At 36.8% G+C, this 19080-nt stretch overlaps 1 protein-coding gene across 4 annotated transcripts in view; it reads left to right on the top strand.

Moving 5' to 3' along the window:
- The window catches only part of LOC121313095 (cotranscriptional regulator FAM172A homolog), a 177985-nt gene that overhangs the window by 107423 nt on the left and 51482 nt on the right, over window positions 1-19080 (top strand). For all 4 annotated transcript variants that reach the window (XM_041245261.1, XM_041245270.1, XM_041245287.1 and 1 more), the window contains exon 9: window positions 10245-10361. In XM_041245261.1, the coding sequence (XP_041101195.1) occupies window positions 10245-10361 (117 nt within the window). The remainder of the gene's footprint in view (window positions 1-10244; window positions 10362-19080) is intronic.

Genomic DNA, 19080 nt, shown 5'->3' with positions numbered 1-19080 from the left:
CAACAGCAGCCATGAATGTTCTGAAGTACATTAAGTACCAATGTTCTTTTTCAAAGAGCGTCCAGATGCACTTTTCACAGTTGTGGAAAAGTTTTTGGTTTTTTTTGGGGGGTTGTTCAGGTCAGCCCCATTTATTTATTTCTTTGTAGTCTCTTTATTTTTATAGTCATTTCACTGTGCAACTGTAATGTTGTATTTCTTGTTTTAACAAATAATATTAATAAATAAAGACTAACTGAAAATACAACTGTTAAAACCATAGTGCAATTAGAATTTAGTTTTATTTAAAAAAAAAAAAAAAACTGTTAAAATACTTTTTTTGGAGCACCAAAATACTGAAGGTTAAGTATTTAACTAAATATATAAAGCAGAGAAACAATGTAAATGATAAATATTTTAATAAAAATAAAAATTTTCCGTTTCCATTGTTCCAATTAAGCAGGTGTAGAGCCAAATATGAGACCACATACATGTGGAAACTAAAATACAGATTAGCTTAAAGAAGGTACTACCTATTTACTTAAGTGCAGGGAATTAACTATGGTAAAAAGTTATTATTTGTTATCAGTAATAAGTGGTTATGAATGTTTTGTATTCCATATCTTCCCGTATCATAGTAATTAATCTGCCACTTGGGGGTGATAGTACATTACCTGTTTCCACATTAACCAGTGGGGAAATGCCAGATTAATCAATAAAGTAGTGGGAGCATGTGCTATATTTAGCATGTAATAATTCAAAAGTTTTATTTTGTGGGACAGATCGTCTTCAACCGATCTGATGCCTGCACTGTTGTAATGGATTTTTTCCTTCTCCTGGTGGAATGTTGCTGTTGGCTATACAAAGTTAATATATATATATATATATATATATATATATATATATATATATATATATATATATATATATATATATATATATTCATTAATTTCTGAGACGTTTACCAAGTGTAGTGCAGCAAAGAATACCAGGAATATTGCTGTAAGTTATCAGCCATTACCGTGCGCTAGGAGAGAGACAGTGTTAATGCAAAGGGCACACACGTCCAAGATAAGTGACACAAAGCTTTTTACTAAAAAAGTCCTGAAGCTTTGAAAGCGGAGGAAAGTAAAAACAAAACTTTCGAATCTATTTGAACACCTACAAAGGGTAATTGGTCGCTTTTTCAATTTGCTGCTGATAAGTGCTGTCGTTTACTCGCAGACATCATGGGTTATTACAGTGCTTGATTTAGGCTTGCTCCTAAAGGAGCCGAATGTGCTCCATTTGCCATTATTCTTGCAAGGGTGACTCAGGCAATTCTTAGCCGAGGGAGTCCATTAGACCTTTAGTGAAACAGCAGGGAAATCAAAGTAGTCAAGGGTAAATATTCCAAAGATACCTTAGAAAAATTAAATCCTCATCTAAAATCAAGGTATTTCTATTGCAGTACACTACACTGAAAGGTGTCATTTATTTTGATACACGTTAACAGTACACTAAAACCATAAGCAGTCGGGCACTAAATGTCATTTTTTTTTTTTTTTAAGATAGCTGAGATTTAACCTTTTCAATACTGATCACTACAGTCATAGCTGCTGTTTTGTAGAGGTGTCACAAGTAGTATAATCAGACTAGTGTCAAAAACACCAGTCCTCAAAGGGAGATCCAGTTCCAGGTTGTCCAACCCGAAAACAACCAAAAAACCCACAAACATTACCTGGCATAGCTCTTAAGCACTGGAGCTGTATAACCCAGCAATAGTAAAGGTGTGCCTCTTACTCATTACAAGGCGTTCACTTGCCATAAAATGGTTAATAAGATTTAAGTTTAAGAAGATAATTTTGCGTCGCTAAAATGTTTTTAAGCTACATTGTAATTAGTAGTAAATTTGGTTCTACAGTGTATAACTAGCAAAACTATGAAAAAATACCACATAATCTTTTTTATACTTACTTATCAGATGTTCAATTCTGTGTTTTAGAAAAGATAACAGCCCCATCAAAGGAGCAGTTAAGTTCACAATGCAGTGGCACTAGCCTGAGTTATAGCACTTTTACTGAGGCTACATGAGCAGTTTCATCCAGTTTTTCCAACTGTGAGTCAGTGATCCAAAACCATGTTAAAACAGGGTCATCCCCATGTGTGTGCTTAAACGACGTCAGTTTAAACTGCCCTAACATACTTACAACTACTATTATATCTTATAAATCATCAGAAAGTTTAATTATACAAACATTTCATAGAGGAAACGAGTGAGATGACACAAGGGAAGGAAAAATTTAATGGACCAGCAAGTCCCAGCACTGAAAGAAAAAGAAATATCGAAGTTGACTTTCTATTTTACAGCACAGCTATAAGGCTGCGAGCCAAGTGAAGACGACACATACAGTCGTGTCAATATTCTGCAGTTTTTAAACAGCTTTTTAATTCAGTTTCTTTACGACAGAGTAATAATATAGCAGTCAATTTAAAATTGATGAAGATGTTATCATTGCACCTTATATCTGTTTTATTAAGTATCTCATAATGAGCACAATGGTATAATTAGCAGTGATAGTATATTTTCACTTTATTGAGGAATGATAATTAGAAATGTGTATTATTAGCAGGTTTACCAGTGCATACCTATTATTGTCCTATATAATCACTTTTTTTGTGTGCGTGCAAAATTAATAATTCAGCATTCTAATTTCTTGTTAAATGAACAGTTTAATATTATTAGTACACCTGCAAAATGACACATCAAAGTTAGTACACAAAGGATTGTTTCACTGTAAATATATATGGCTTACTTCTATAGTTGGAAACCCTTTGTTTTGTGGTGCATAACAGAGCAGACTGTACCCAGAGGTTATGCTGAATATGCTGCACCTTTTCTGGTTCAACCAGAATGCTGTGCTTTTTTTAATTAGGGGTAGTCGAGTAGTCAACAAGACAAATAGAAAAGTGACAGTCGACCTCAGAAACTGGTGGTCGACTAATCTAAAGCAGGCTGTTTCAGAGGGATGGAAATGCAGTTGTGGTTAAAATTAATTAACATACAGTATATATATATATATATATATATATATATATATATATATATATATATATATATATATATATTATATATATTAAACAAGCAGTTTCAAAATATGCTCAAACAGCAAAGTGTTACGAACTAGTACTATCACAAATATAGCACCAAGAATGATCAAATAGAGCAGGGGTGTCCAATCATGGTCCTGGAGGGTCGGTGTCCCTCCTGGTTTTTGTTCCAACTGTGTCCTAAATTACTTAATTGGACTTAATATGAACTTCATTCATATTTCTTTTAAAGTGGCGACCAGTTGACCGAGTAGACTATTCGACTCAAATTAGTAGTCATTCTGCATGTGATTGCATGACTTTTGTTTATTATAAATAGAAGCAAGGTTTCTTCCGAGATGTCTTTTACTGAAGGGATTGTATTTTTGGTTTTTACATGTGTGACAAACAAGTTTGAAACAGCTGCAGAACTGTTCATAACCACTTTGCTTGTCTATTTGCTTAGTTTCCTGGGTTTTGGTGTTTTATTTTTGAACTACTGATATTCATCATTACAGATACAGTGGGGTGTAATGCAGACAAACATCTTTATTTGGGAGAATCAAAAACGTTAGTTGTTTTCTAATGATTTTTTTTTTTTTTTTTTTTGCATTAATTTAAAAATGGTAAAACAGTGAGCAAATCCTAACAAGCATATGTAGAATAAATATAGCAATGTATTAAAATACATTTGAATAACTAATATGTGACTGCTTTGTAAAGCTTAGTAATAACAATGCAAATAAATAAATATGTAAATAAATAACAGCTAAAGTTTAGACAAAGCGTGTAAACAAGTAATGCAAATTAAGAGCATAAATAGAAAAGCAACATTAGTTGCTTATGATTTTCCCATAGTTACATAGTGCAGTACTTACAAAAATGGGTTATGGGCCATTCTCTGCTAGAGGCACTATGATGACGAGAAGGAATGTTTCAAAGTGAAATAATTCATTTACTTTACTGTTACACTATAGTTGAATCCATGTTATAAGTCATTTTCATAATAAACACTTGCTCAGAAGTTACTTTGAACACACTTTTAGCACCCTTCAGCAAAGGACTGCATGGATATTTTTTTTTATTTACACTGTTATATAATCAAATATATATATATCTATATATATATATATATATATATATATATATATAGAGATTATATATATAATAGATATATATATACTGCTAAACGTTTGAGTTCAATTTTTTTTTCCAAATCAATACGATAAGCAAACAGTATTTTGAACATAGAGAGTTAACAATGTAAAAGATCAAATTTAACAAAGAATACAGTTGAAAAATCAGGTTAGCTAAAAATAATGTTCTTTCAATGTTACTGCTATAACAAAACAAAGTATCTATCACCAACAGCAAAACATACAAGCATTGGCAAGAAACCCAGCTTGTTTGATCGCTCAACAAGACCCACTTAATATGTGTTTTTTTAACTCCAAGATTTTGAGGATTTGGTGGTGTTTATTTTTCCATTTGCTCTCCTAATCCTAAGAGAACTGCAATAATGATTTTTATTATTCTGTCATTTTTAATAAGGTTTGGTTGCTTTTGCTGTGTTGACATAACAGCGGCATGAAGAATTCCTTTTATCTTTTTTTTTTTTTTTTTTAAAGCAACCAAAGAGACAGACATCATGCAAGGTTTCCTGGCATTCTGCGAATAAGCACGCCGCTCCTTATCCTCAGCATTTGTTTCCAATAGGTGTCAACCATTTTCTGCAGTGTCAGTAATTGTTTATTAAACTTCCTTTTCCTAGTGGCCCCACTGACGTTATTGTAGAAAGTGCCCCTCCTTTCCAGATTTCCGGCGTGTCAATCACTGAATGGTTTTGGAGCCCTTCGTTTTTTCCTCTTCGCCGTCCCTTGCACGTGGCAGCCCTCTTTAAAACAGGAAAGGAAGGGGAAGTTATTGCTGCACTCTCCTGGCCGCCTGCAATAATAAATCATAACTTGCCATGCCGCTAACTGGAGACCAGGAGAATTATCTTCATAAATGCATGTGACCTTAACAGTTTCAGCTTGCACACACACCAGCTCCCAGTGGCCCCAGCGGTGGATAGGTTTTTCCTTCCTGAAGTTAGACAAAAGGTTGCTGGAACTAAAGCCTGGGCTTCAAAGGATGGGGAAAGTTAATGTTTTCTTATCCTGTTGCAGTGTTGAAGTGAAGTACAACTGGTGGTGTTTGAACAAGCAGGGTTCGGGCCGGGCCATGCCCTCCGTCTGTCTCAAAGCCGCTCACATTTGTGTAACCCTTGTGGTCAGGTCTCTTCTCTCCAAATTAAATAGTGTAACCTTGAAGACATGTAATGAAAGGAAGTGGTTGCTGCATGGTAGTGGAGCACAGCGTCGGACAATTAGAAATTGCAGACATCACTAATTTTAGTGTAAGTTTAATAAATTAGCACAATGAACACACTTTAATTTTAGATCCGGGACGAACATGAGTTTTTCTTTTAAAATGTAAACAAATGTAGTTTTATTAACTAGAAAAATGGATAATTAATACCTATATTTAAAATTATTAAAGTAAACCTGGTATCATACCAAAATGCCTTATGAACATGTTCTGTTATAGGAACAGATATGAACATGGTCACTTCTGCTTCCGAATATGGTTTTTGATCAGTATCTGTCCACTAATAATTCATGACTGTGATGTTCAGAGTATAACTTTCAAATCCTAGCTGTGCGTTATATACTAGGCTTGTAGAATACTTGGATTATTGTATACAGTGGTGTTTCTGATAGACAGGGGCATGTTTTACAATAGAAAAGCTAATGTGTATGTGTTTTGGTCATAGCATCAGTCCAGATCAGATTTGGAATGGCTGAATTTCTGTAGGGTCAGTTGCTACTTAAATTTCATGAAAGCAGGCAATTGCTGTCCAGCACTTGTACTTTCCGTGTACAGAGATAAAGATGAGGGTCTGGATGGGTTAATGCCTGTAACAGATTCTACCTGTATGGTGCTGTTATTGGCTTTAGTCTCCATAAGAGAAGTGCTTTTGGTGACTTTAGTTGTAGCGAAATCACTTCTCTGTTTGCCATTTAATTGGGTTTTCTACTCATGTTTGGTGTTTCTTAGCAACCATTGCTTCTATAGAATACTGTAAAGAAAAAGGCGCTGGGGAGTGGGGTTCATCCAGAGCTAGGAGATCAGGTTGGAACTAAAAGAAATAACCTGAGCCATTCAGATCTGGAATGGGCTTTGAACTGATTCAGACAGTAATTTCCTACACATTATAAATGTTGAAATGGATAGTTAAGTATTTCAAAAAGGTAGTTGAATTGTATACATTTGTATGTTTCTGAAATGTTAGTTGAATTATATACATTTCTGGTGGGGGGGTGGGGGGTTTGCCAGGAGTTTGCACAGTAAAATATTATAAACCTATTCTGTTAGCCATGAATAAAGAGTGGAATAAGAATTTAGCACCCAAATGGGGGGGTAAACCTAATGAAACAAAGGACCTTTTTGTCAATTAAAGTCCTTGACAAACTGCATTTCAATGTGGTGTGTGCTCACACCTCAGAATTTGCAAACAAGTTACTAGATAACTGTTGATATGCATATTGTTGATGTGACCAGACCGGTGAACTTGATGTAGTTTTTACTGCCCTTTTTTTTCTCAAAGAGTGATGTGAAGAACAAAATAATGGGGTTTTTAAATTCAGGATGACCAATAAGTAGGATAAGCATATTTATAGAACAAGATGAGATGTCACGCATAAGAACTTCTTCATATTCAGTGGTCATACTATAAGTGAATATTGTCCTTCTATCTTGCATTCATTCAAGTCCAGTGACAGAATGACTGGGCATATCACAGAATCACACTGTTCCAAATGAACCTGCTTTGCAGATACAGAGCTTCAACTAAGGAAAGTAATTCTCTGATATCAGCTGTTAAAAGTAGGTTTAAACATACTTTCTTTCCAAACACTGTACTTGTTATGTAAGCAGACTATACCATGGCCATGCATAAGGTCCCTTGGAGGTTTGTGAGTTACTATGGCCACCCTCATTTGTGGAATAACTACAGCACTCTATAAATGTTCATGGTATATCCTCTGTATGAACCATACATTCTATATACAGGGTATGGTAGAGAGTTAATAACTCTGCTGCTGAATGACTGTACAGTTGAAAGCAATGGGGAATAATTGGGGAAGACGACAGCCGCTTAGCCTTGTAACATCTGAAAGGCATCAGTCAATGTTTGCATACTGTCTGTCCCTGAATACACGCAGTGAGCAGCCATATCAAAACAATGTACAGGCAGCCATGCAGGATAACAAAATAGCCACCCCTTTAAAGGTCAACAGGAAAACATGCAAAAACATTTCAGAGAACATTTTGGTTGCACTAAATGCAATATTCATAAGGTCTTTGAAAATATCTGCAGCATCACATTGATACCCTGTCGAGATTGACTTGCATTTTAAGTTAGCGTGGTTTTCAAAAGGTAGTTAACAGTTTCTGTGGATAATATTCACAAAGATAGAAAACATTATTATGAATGCAACCAAAACAAGGTGAGGGTTTTTGTGTTTAATGATGTCATACACTTCCAGAAACTCAGCAGCCTGTCAAACCACACAACAGCAGCAGGGTCTGCAGCTGGAAGAATACAGTGCATGAAATGCAAGCGCCTCCGGGGTCATAATCTGTATAGAAATCTGAGAAATTGGAATTTATTTTACATGGGCTGTGATTTCTGTGATTGGCATTCGAGTGAAGAGCTTTGGACCACATGTTGTATCCATTCCTGTACTGTGTAGTAACTATGAGGTGAATGTAAAGAAATCATCAGGGCTTGGTAATGACTCCACAGTACTGGAATTACCAAAATCTGAGTTACCGAGCTGCATTGTTTTTTACTGAATTTTATATGCCAGTAACTTATAAATAGTCTTTGGCATGGGGGTGATCGTTGCATGATTTAACAACTTCGAGTGGGATGATTGTGCATAAAAACAGTGTAGTACGATGGACAAATTTACACTATAAGCTAGTTATGAAATGAGCATAACTTGCACAAACAGTTATTGTACACCACCTGATTTGTAACACTCAACTTTTATCCGAAAATCACAACGATTTTCCTGCCCACTGCCAAATGTGTGTCTTCAAAGGACACTACTGTATAAATCTCTGATTTCAAAACAGATTTCTATTACAATACACTTGTAAGACTATTTAGATGGTATGTATTTCGGTATTATAAGGTCTCTATCTGGTAGATTACCATAGATAAATATGCATAGGTATTTAGTTACATTGTTACAGGTTTCAAGGACTTCTTAGTAAAACGTTTCATACTGTGCTGAAAGTTTCTTTCACAGAATTGACATTTCCAGACAGACCATGAGTTATGAGAGCTGCTGTGTCAATCATAGCAAGAGTCCAGTAAAAACTCTAAACAGAATATTAAACAGTGCGAGACAGGCTAGCAACTCCCAGGATACCTTAGAAATATGTCTAAAAAATAGTAAACCGTTGTTCATCTTACAGATTGTCTGAGTTGGTTGAGGCAGAAAAAATACAGACTTCCCTTGTTTTTTTTAAATAAAAATAGGAGGTTAAATATTTACAGCCTTCCCTTTTATATGGCAAAACATTTTAACATTGGTAGCCATGATAAGCTAAACAGACTTTGGAAATTAAACCAATAGGTACTATTATGGAAACCCATTTATTTTTACTGTTAATAAGTATTTAGTTCTATGAACTCAATCACTGATTAAACTATGATTAGACATTCTATAATATATTATATATATATATATATATATATATATATATATATATATATATATATATATATATATATATATATATGGCTTTGTATAATGCTTAAAGAAAGTGCATGTATTATGTTACTGAATAAAAAAAAAAAAGGAAAATGCACTTAAGTAAATGTCTGTTCTGATCTATTGGTTTCTTGGGTGTATTTTGCTAGTTTTTCATTCCCCATGCAGCAGATTAAAACTGTGTGTACTTGGTTGCTGGGAATGTCATTCCTTGGACATTCTTCTCTGTCTTGAAGCTCCCAAGTAGACACCTCTGTGAACTGCTTATCAGCTGGGTGATGTATTAGTTCTGGGCATCCTAATAGATTCCAGTTATCTCCATACACTCCTGGTTTAATTTAACTCCGGTTGGAAGCAGTTTTCAGGTGGTCATAGCCACTTTGATGTACAGGGAAACCCAGCCATGTTTAAGTCAAGAAGTACAGCATAGTGCTTGTTGACCTAACACTGCTCCTTCTTTTAGCTGGTTAGACTTCCCTTGAGTACAACTTGAAATGCCTTGTACCTTTTATTTTATTGTGGTGGATCTCACATGTTTATCTTATGTTTTGTAAACATCTTCAAAGACAACTGTCTAAGCCAATGAGAAAGCTCTATATTACATTGTCTAAACCAATCTGAAAGTCAGGATGGCTGTTGCCGGGGTGGTAATATATGCAAACTATTAGCAAGAAAACCAGATACATTTGGAGAGTTTGATCATGTCGTACTGTGTAATACCTTCCTGAGACAAAGAAAGGGAGGGGGCACATTGTGATATGTAGCATTAATGTGATTGGATGTAGGTATAACGTCTCCCTCTGAAAACATAATGCATTGGCCATCGCTATGCTGCACAATCCTCTGACTGGCTGACCTGACTGTCAAAATCTAATGTTATTTTTCAAGGTTAGTTTTTCTTGCCATAAGCTGTACATCTAGAATAAGGGCTTTCAATTATTATTGAACGTTTTGCATTGCAGCAACCCTATTGAGTCTTTTTAATAAGTATACTGGATTATTACTTAAAAAACAACAAAAGATAACAAAGCAGACTAATGCACGTTTAATGATTTTTGTGGCCAATGCATTTCACAAGGGTTACAATGACAGTGAAGGACTGGCAATGGGGGGTTTAGAATTTTTTTTTTCCACTGTGGCACAGAGGATACAGAGCTGCAATATATCTTTTAGGGGGAATGTAGGCGAAAACCCATTTAGTGCTGAATCTTCCAGATATAATTGGCATTAGCCCGCCATTCTTGAAAGCGAACCAAATTGAAAAGGATTAATTTTCGAAACCTCCTCATTTCATCATGCAGGTGCTTGAGAGGTTGCGGCTAGAGCATTTCATACATGGTTCTTTTGTCCTCTTTCTTCCCCTTTCAGATGATTCAGCGAGAGGCTGAAGTGAAGAGCAAGGTGTGTGCTGTAGCTCTCACAGATTCCGTCCATAACATCTGGCATCAAGAAGCTGGCAAATCAATCTTAGAGTGGATGCAAGAGGTAAGACACGAGCCAGCTTACTGCCCAGGTACTGGCGATATAGGGATCTGATTCATAGGAAGCTTGTTTTGTTTGCTCACAGTAGCCAGCTTACTAACATGGTAATACAGCATTTACAGTTACTGGTTATTCAACAGAAGTTACACATAGTAATGCTGATGGAGTTACTGTTGATCGTTTTCAGGTACAGTAGTGTTTTTATCCTTGAATGTTTTCTGTCAATAAGTAACTCATTTTATTTGCCTTAATTCATCCACACAATGGTTGCTTTATATAGTTATTCCCAATATTTCTTCACCCTAGGACTGACATCACCAGTATTCAGTATGCATGTGTGCTGGGCCCACTAAATAGCTCTCTTGTTTTCCTCTAACCTTGCTGTTTTAGATCTTTTCCCCACTCCAGTTTTGATTTGTATTTTGGATAAAGGTAACTGGCAATGATATATTGTCTTCTTAGTAATATAACCCTCCCAGTGTACAGTATACCCTCTTCTAGTAAGGTGTGGTAGCTAATGGTGTTAATGATCTGCATTGTCTATCATTTTACCACACACCTGGCCCTGTTCAGTTTATATAAAAATAGTGATGGATATAAATGCTGCCACCACTTTTAATTATTCACATACTTATTGAAACAAACATACACTTCCGGAAACTTACATGCAATGTTAATGATTTGAGTTTCCACTAAGAGACACTTTAAAGGACTTGAGGCAATTAGAGTAACTCCCATCTTGCAATGTTGGTTTTGTGAATATGTTCTCAGGTGAGTCAGGAAAACAGAAAGCCACGTGTGCAAAAACCTGAGCGGATGGCTGACTCTAAGAGCCTGTCTATTCAACGTGTGTTTAAAGGCACTGTATTTCTTTATGCAAATATTTATTCCATCTCAGGGCTTATTGCCTGCACCTTGTAGACTTGACCCCAAACACTTACATTATTTACTGTATAATATTGCTAATTGTCTTGATATCTGCTTTGCTTCTCATCTTAGCCTGATCTGACTCCTCTGCCTTGTTTGGTGATGATATATGTTCTGTTCCAGTTCAGGTAACCTTCACACACACACACACACACACTTTCTAGAACCTGTCAGAGTGTTTTTCTTTTTTTTTTTTTGTTAGCATTTTTACTACAGTCATTGATCACCCAGCAGGTTTCAGTAAGTAAAGCTGGGTTTTGAAATGTCTTCTAACCCTAAACCCTTTTGTCAGACTGGAGTAATTCTTCTCTTAAGGTCAGGTTATTGGATATGGGGCAAGTTCAGAAGCAATTTGATTTAGAGAGCATGCGTAGTGTGGCAGGTGATAGGGAGCTCATGGCGAGACAGTGCTTTGATGATGTCATTGTCGCATGACTGGTGGGAAGCAGTTGACCTTTGCATTGCAAGCTCTCGAAATCTAGGGGCCTGATTTGTAAATGAGTAGCACTAGTGCATGTTCAGAAATTACACTGGGCTTGTGCCAGCGCTCCTGGCATGACAATCTTAGCCCACATCTTCCGGTTACAATGCAGTGTCAATCCGAACTGAACAATCAAATGTTGTTTATAAAATAAAATTTAAAAAAAGCATAACCAAAGGGAAAAACTAGTTTGAAATATTTTGTTCAATTTTACATTTTGATCTTGAAGATAAAAAAAAAAACGATTTTCAGACTATTTCAGTCAGTCGTTTATCTGAACCCTTATTTCCAATACAAATATTCACCTACTGTTCCTCTAATGCAGCTTTGGTTATCCAAAAAAGTAAAAAAAAATACCTAGTTATTAGAACAGAGTAAACCAAACTTCTCAAGGTCTATTACATCAAAATGCATTTTGGACTGTTAGTAAAACTGTTATTCTTTATTGTTATTGTTAATTAGTGACAAACCACTTAGGCACATTTAATTACATTAACTTTATGATGCGTTTTACTAGTTTTGTAACATCTGTTCACAGAAAAATCATTCTGTACAATAAAAATAAATACAGAAATAAAACATTTTGCTTATTTTAAGAAGAATCTTACCTTTTAAGTTCATTTTTAAAATGTAAGTGTTTTTTTTTTTTTCTGTTATTAGTATAACTTCCTGCTTAAAGATGCCACGTATGACCTCCAGCTGCTGCAAGTAATAGCAGGGGCATGCAATGTTTCCTCAGTGTGTGAGGTAGTAGTAACAGAGTTTAGGTGGGGTGCTGTGTCAGTGTGTGAGGTAGTAGTAACAGGGTTTAGGTGGGGTGTTGTCTCAGTGTGTGAGGTAGTAGTAACAGGGTTTAGGTGGGGTGTTGCCTCAGTGTGTGAGGTAGTAGTAACAGGGTTTAGGAGGGGTGTTGTCTCAGTGTGTGAGGTAGTAGTAACAGGGTTTAGGTGGGGTGTTGTGTCAGTGTGTGGGGTAGTAGTAAAAGGGTTTAGGTGGGGTGTTGTCTCAGTGTGTGAGGTAGTAGTAACAGGGTTTAGGTGGGGTGTTGTGTCAGTGTGTGGGGTAGTAGTAACAGGGTTTAGGTGGGGTGTTGTGTCAGTGTGTGAGGTAGTAGTAACAGGGTTTAGGTGGGGTGTTGTTTCAGTGTGTGAGGTAGTAGTAACAGGGTTTAGGTGGGGTGTTGTTTCAGTGTGTGAGGTAGTAGTAACAGGGTTTAGGTGGGGTGTTGTTTCAGTGTGTGAGGTAGTAGTAACAGGGTTTAGGTGGGGTGTTGTGTCAGTGTGTGAGGTAGTAGTAACAGGGTTTAGGTGGGGTGTTGTTTCAGTGTGTGAGGTAGTAGTAACAGGGTTTAGGTGGGGTGTTGTCTCAGTGTGTGAGGTAGTAGTAACAGGGTTTAGGTGGGGTGTTGTGTCAGTGTGTGGGGTAGTAGTAAAAGGGTTTAGGTGGGGTGTTTCCTCAGTGTGTGAGGTAGTAGTAACAGGGTTTAGGAGGGGTGTTGTCTCAGTGTGTGAGGTAGTAGTAACAGGGTTTAGGTGGGGTGTTGTGTCAGTGTGTGAGGTAGTAGTAACAGGGTTTAGGTGGGGTGTTGTGTCAGTGTGTGAGGTAGTAGTAACAGGGTTTAGGTGGGGTGTTGTGTCAGTGTGTGAGGTAGTAGTAACAGGGTTTAGGTGGGGTGTTGGTTTAGGTGTTGTTTCAGTGTGTGAGGTAGTAGTAACAGGGTTTAGGTGGGGTGTTGTGTCAGTGTGTGAGGTAGTAGTAACAGGGTTTAGGTGGGGTGTTGTGTCAGTGTGTGAGGTAGTAGTAACAGGGTTTAGGTGGGGTGTTGTGTCAGTGTGTGAGGTAGTAGTAACAGGGTTTAGGTGGGGTGTTGTTTCAGTGTGTGAGGTAGTAGTAACAGGTTTTAGGTGGGGTGTTGTTTCAGTGTGTGAGGTAGTAGTAACAGGGTTTAGGAGGGGTGTTGTCTCAGTGTGTGAGGTAGTAGTAACAGGGTTTAGGTGGGGTGTTGTTTCAGTGTGTGAGGTAGTAGTAACAGGGTTTAGGTGGGGTGTTGTGTCAGTGTGTGAGGTAGTAGTAACAGGGTTTAGGTGGGGTGTTGTGTCAGTGTGTGAGGTAGTAGTAACAGGGTTTAGGTGGGGTGTTGTCTCAGTGTGTGAGGTAGTAGTAACAGGGTTTAGGTGGGGTGTTGTGTCAGTGTGTGAGGTAGTAGTAACAGGGTTTAGGTGGGGTGTTGTTTCAGTGTGTGAGGTAGTAGTCACTGGGTTTAGGTGGGGTGTTGTGTCAGTGTGTGGGGTAGTAGTAACAGGGTTTAGGAGGGGTGTTGCCTCAGTGTGTGAGGTATTAGTAACAGGGTTTAGGTGGGGTGCTGTGTCAGTGTGTGAGGTAGTAGTAACAGGGTTTAGGTGGGGTGTTGTTTCAGTGTGTGAGGTAGTAGTAACAGGGTTTAGGTGGGGTGTTGTCTCAGTGTGTGAGGTAGTAGTAACAGGGTTTAGGTGGGGTGTTGTGTCAGTGTGTGAGGTAGTAGTAACAGGGTTTAGGTGGGGTGTTGTGTCAGTGTGTGAGGTAGTAGTAACAGGGTTTAGGTGGGGTGTTGTGTCAGTGTGTGAGGTAGTAGTCACTGGGTTTAGGTGGGGTGTTGTGTCAGTGTGTGGGGTAGTAGTAACAGGGTTTAGGTGGGGTGTTGTCTCAGTGTGTGAGGTAGTAGTAACAGGTTTTAGGTGGGGTGTTGTTTCAGTGTGTGAGGTAGTAGTAACAGGGTTTAGGAGGGGTGTTGTCTCAGTGTGTGAGGTAGTAGTAACAGGGTTTAGGTGGGGTGTTGCCTCAGTGTTTGAGGTAGTAGTAACAGGGTTTAGGTGGAAAGGAAGTATCTGTCTTTAAAGCTGAAAGAAAGTTTGGCAAATGTTACATAAGAATGAACAATAGTTTAAGACATAAAGTTATCACTAAACCCGCTCACTGGAATTAGATTGTATATGTACATTTCTGTGACACTGCAGATTTATAAATATTTACATGAACACATATTGTGCTTCACTCAGTCAGTCTAGTGATTGAAAGATTGAGCCCACACTCTCCCACACCAAAAGTGGGTGGTCTCTTCCAGTTAAAGCACAGTGCAGACAGTTTGTAGAAGCTCCCGTTGATGATGCCATCATCTGTACTTTTCTGTTCATAAAATGCAAGTCTGCCGACAGCATATCACTTGAGCATTGCTGAAGAGAAAGGGGTTATATTTGTATAAATCCTTTGTGTGCTACACAAGATTTCTATCATAAGGTGTAAATTATTTTAAGAAAATTACATCTGTTTTAAAATCTGTAGTGTATATTTATTTAAGTATGTGGTACTACTGTACTAGGAATACTTCTACTGTATAATAATGTAAAGTTGATACTAGTTTAAGAGTTGATTTTGATTTAACACAAGTATATTGGTGTGTTTTATGTAACATCTGATATTTAACATATGGAGGAGTTAAAGAGGTTTAGATTGCTCAAATTTAATGACGCACAAACTGTTTGCTTGAAGTTTGAATTTGCTATTACTTATAGCTATAATGTGGTTTTCTAAAAGGAAAATATGATAGTGCAAATGTTAAAGTACTGAACTACTTTTGCTCAATTGAAAAGTGTAGTTGCTTAGATCATTTTTTTCTACATGTTAAAAACATTAATGAAGAGAGTTCGTAAGCTGTTCACAAAGCTTTAATTCCTGAGTTACTTAAGAACGTTTAAATAAAGTTTGATATCCATAGAGCTACTGCAGACTGTTTGATAACACAGTGTAGAAAAGTTTCCTACATATGAAATTTTACTTAATTCATCAGAACCCACTTGAAACAATTTTGCAATAACTAATGAGTTTAAGTTCTGCGAATAGGGCCCTAGATTTCCATCACTTGGTGTTCTTTTTTTCAATTCTAAGAACTCTTCTGTCATTAATTGTAGATTTGATAAAGGTATTTTCATCTTGTTTGGGCAGGGCTTCTTGTAGGTTGGGTAACACTATCTGTACCAACCAGCACCTGCCTGCCGTTTACATTTTCATACAGAGCAATTATGTTGGCTGTTAACTTCCTGCTAAGCCACAGTGTTGTAGGTTTCCCCTGCAGGTTTCCAGCATTCTATTGCCATATGTTTCTGAATAATAACTAACTTAAAAAAAAAAAAAAAAAATCAATAAAGGAAAACGAATTAGCTGTGAAATACACATGGATTGGTTTGTTTACATTAAGCCAGTTTTGGTTCTTTGGTGCATTTTTTGTTTTTTTCAACAGATAAAGTTTATAAAGCAACGTAGTTAATTTCATCACGTTTTTTCATTCAATCAGTTTGTGCCTAGTGTAGATGTATTCACATTTAGAATAAGTAATGAGTTACAGGCAATGTGGTCAGCAGACATCATAATTCTGTGCCTGACTGTAATATTGCAGTCCATTCTTTGTTTTTTTTTTTATTATATACAGAATGCATACATAGTACACAGTATAAAGTTATAGAATGACATGCATTGACTGGCCACTTTATTAGGACCACCCGGTTGAATTTGCCATCACCCTGAATTAGAGATGCAAATGAAATGGATCATGGGATGTGATTGTGAACAGAGACTTCAGGTACCTTCAATCTTCACCTCAATTCAGCTAAGCATGTCTAGGATGAACTTGACCAACACATTTGTCATCACAATCCTCCTCCGACTACCTCTTTACACCAATTGCATTAAACATTAATGATTTGAATGGATCCCTTAGGACACCTTCCACAAGAGGCCCAAGCAATATTAGATACAGGCAGTGTATGTTATACTGAAAAGATCCTGCTTTAAGTCTAACTTATTTTTGTGTTGGTGGTTTGTTTATCCCTGGGCTCTTTTTAACCTCATTCAAATGATCTATTTATTTATTTATTTATTTATTTATGTTTTGCATTCTGTGAAATGTTTATCACTCATACTTTTGAAAACATGAATGAATCTAATTTTACATTCCTGGTGCCTGAAATATCCTACTGAAAAGGAGCTTCTTGTGCTCTTCAAATATTACATTAAAAATCAAATACGGGAAAGGAAATAACTACAGATATGGACAGCGTCTGCAAAATGGCTCAAGTGTTTGAGTGCTTTCAAAGTAAGTAAGCGGTTTGGGTTCAAGTGTAAAGTAATGCCTTTTTGCTAAGCGTGTTTGTTTCCTTTGCACATGTGACCTGAATTCTATAGGACGAACCAACCTGAGGCTTTGCTCAGTTTCAGTTCAGTTGGCAACATATCAAAATAAATATGTGATATGTAAATGTCGTGTGTTTTGGAAGGAATTAGGCTTGTAGTTAATTTTAGACCCCAGCCCCTACTTATTTGAAACTCTTGTCTGTTTCCATTTCCAATTTGGCTGTGCATGTACATATGTTACTGTGATGAATGTGTTGAGTAAATAAGCATATTTAATAAAATAAAACAAAAAGATTACCAATTAAATAGAGTCCGCTATAATAAATTAAAAGTCTAATAAACACGACTTGCGTGGCATGTTAATTTCTTGCAGTTTTAAAAGACCAGTTGACAAATGTAGCCTTTCGTGTCGAAACATATCTATCATGTATCATTGGCACCCTATTCTTAGTGCCTGAAGAAGTCATGGCTTTTGTACTTTTTTTACATGCTGCAGGAGCTGTGATAAATGATAAAACAAGTCAGCCATCCTCATATCTTGACACGGTATTCGATAATGCTTATATCCTGGAGACAGTTAACTCACTTTGAGGGGAGAAAGATATGTTAATTGTAATCTAACACATTATCTTCTGACTCAGAAAGTATTCAATCATGCTGGAAACTCATATTCTTCTATTTGAAATGGTACTTGTTTTAACTTTTTGCTATCTTAATTTAGATGGAACTACAACACCAGCTGTCAGTTAAGCCTTGCATTAATTGTAATTGCTGCAGTATTTGAAGTGAAGCCCTTTTTTTTGTTTAAAAAAAAAAAAAAAAAAAAAAAAATATATATATATATATATATATATATATATAATATATATATATATATATATATATATATATATATATATTATTATGAAATATATTACTGTCTTTCTTTTTTCAAGTTAAACTAGCGTTAGTAACACTACAGGATGGCCTGTTTGTTTTCGTGTTATTTCACACAGTTCAATAGTTTCATTGATCTACGGTTTCTTACAAAAATCTGCCATTCTTTGTGAGCTTCACTTTCTAATCCCATACAGCAACCCTGCCTTTATGCTATTGCTGCTCTCCCTGGTCCCAGAACAGTAGGGTTGCCTTGACAAATCTATTCAAAAGCCATTCCCTAGCCTTTATTGGTGGGGACTGGAGCCTTTGAAATTCTTCCCCTCTCTGCACCACAGCTGACATCTTCTTCCAGACAGAATGTATTAAGGAAATACAATAAGACACTTGATCTACCAGTCAAGGATCTTTCCACAGTGAGGATGGGCTCCATGGTGCACAACTAGGGCAGCAAGAATCTAAAAATACACAAAAGGTGCTTGTTTACTGAAATAGCAGTCAACTATTTCTGCTAACTCGATTGACAGGATTAGAAAGAACAAAATATATTCAATCTAGTGTGAAAGAAGGGATTCTGCTCATTGGGATAAATAAACAAACGTAAATAAAAAAGACAATTATACAGTTTGTAACCCTGAGGCATACCAGCGCTTATTTACATACATATTTATAACTGATCCAAACACCAGGAAGTTTTTTTGTTTGAACAAAGCAAAAAATCCCCTCAGTTAAATATTTTAAAATCCAGATAGTCATGTATTTCTTTGTTAATATTTTGCTACTTTTTCATAATATAGTTGTATGTTTTACTTCAAACTGTGTTCGCACATACATGGTGTAAATATATTAGCATGTATAGTATGCATTTATTTAGGCACAATGCATAAAAAGAGATACACATAAGTGGATCAAACACTCATTAGAATATAGAACTGGTATTTCTTCATACAGCTACTCATTGCAGTATAAAGCATATTCAGCATGTGTGACCCAGGTTATGGGTTGACTCACACTGACAATCAGGCAGAGATCTGGTCTGACCCCGCGATGCGTCATGTGTCTGGAGCTTGAGTGTGTGCTGCAGGAGGGGACTTCCCTGGGTGACTGGAGGATTGAGTGCTGCTTCAAGGCAAGGAGGGGAAAGCTGAAAGTGGAGGTTCTGCATATAACTGCACTGCCCTACTGCTGATCAGGTGCAGTCATCAGCAAGGACTCGCCACAGGGGCGCTGTCCTGTAGTCTGCTGTCAAATAGAGGCGCACCCTGTGAAAATAGT

Source organism: Polyodon spathula, chromosome 1, assembly GCF_017654505.1.
Source record: "Polyodon spathula isolate WHYD16114869_AA chromosome 1, ASM1765450v1, whole genome shotgun sequence".
In the NCBI taxonomy this organism is placed as follows: domain Eukaryota; kingdom Metazoa; phylum Chordata; class Actinopteri; order Acipenseriformes; family Polyodontidae; genus Polyodon; species Polyodon spathula.
This window is presented reverse-complemented; position numbering and strand designations above follow the sequence as displayed.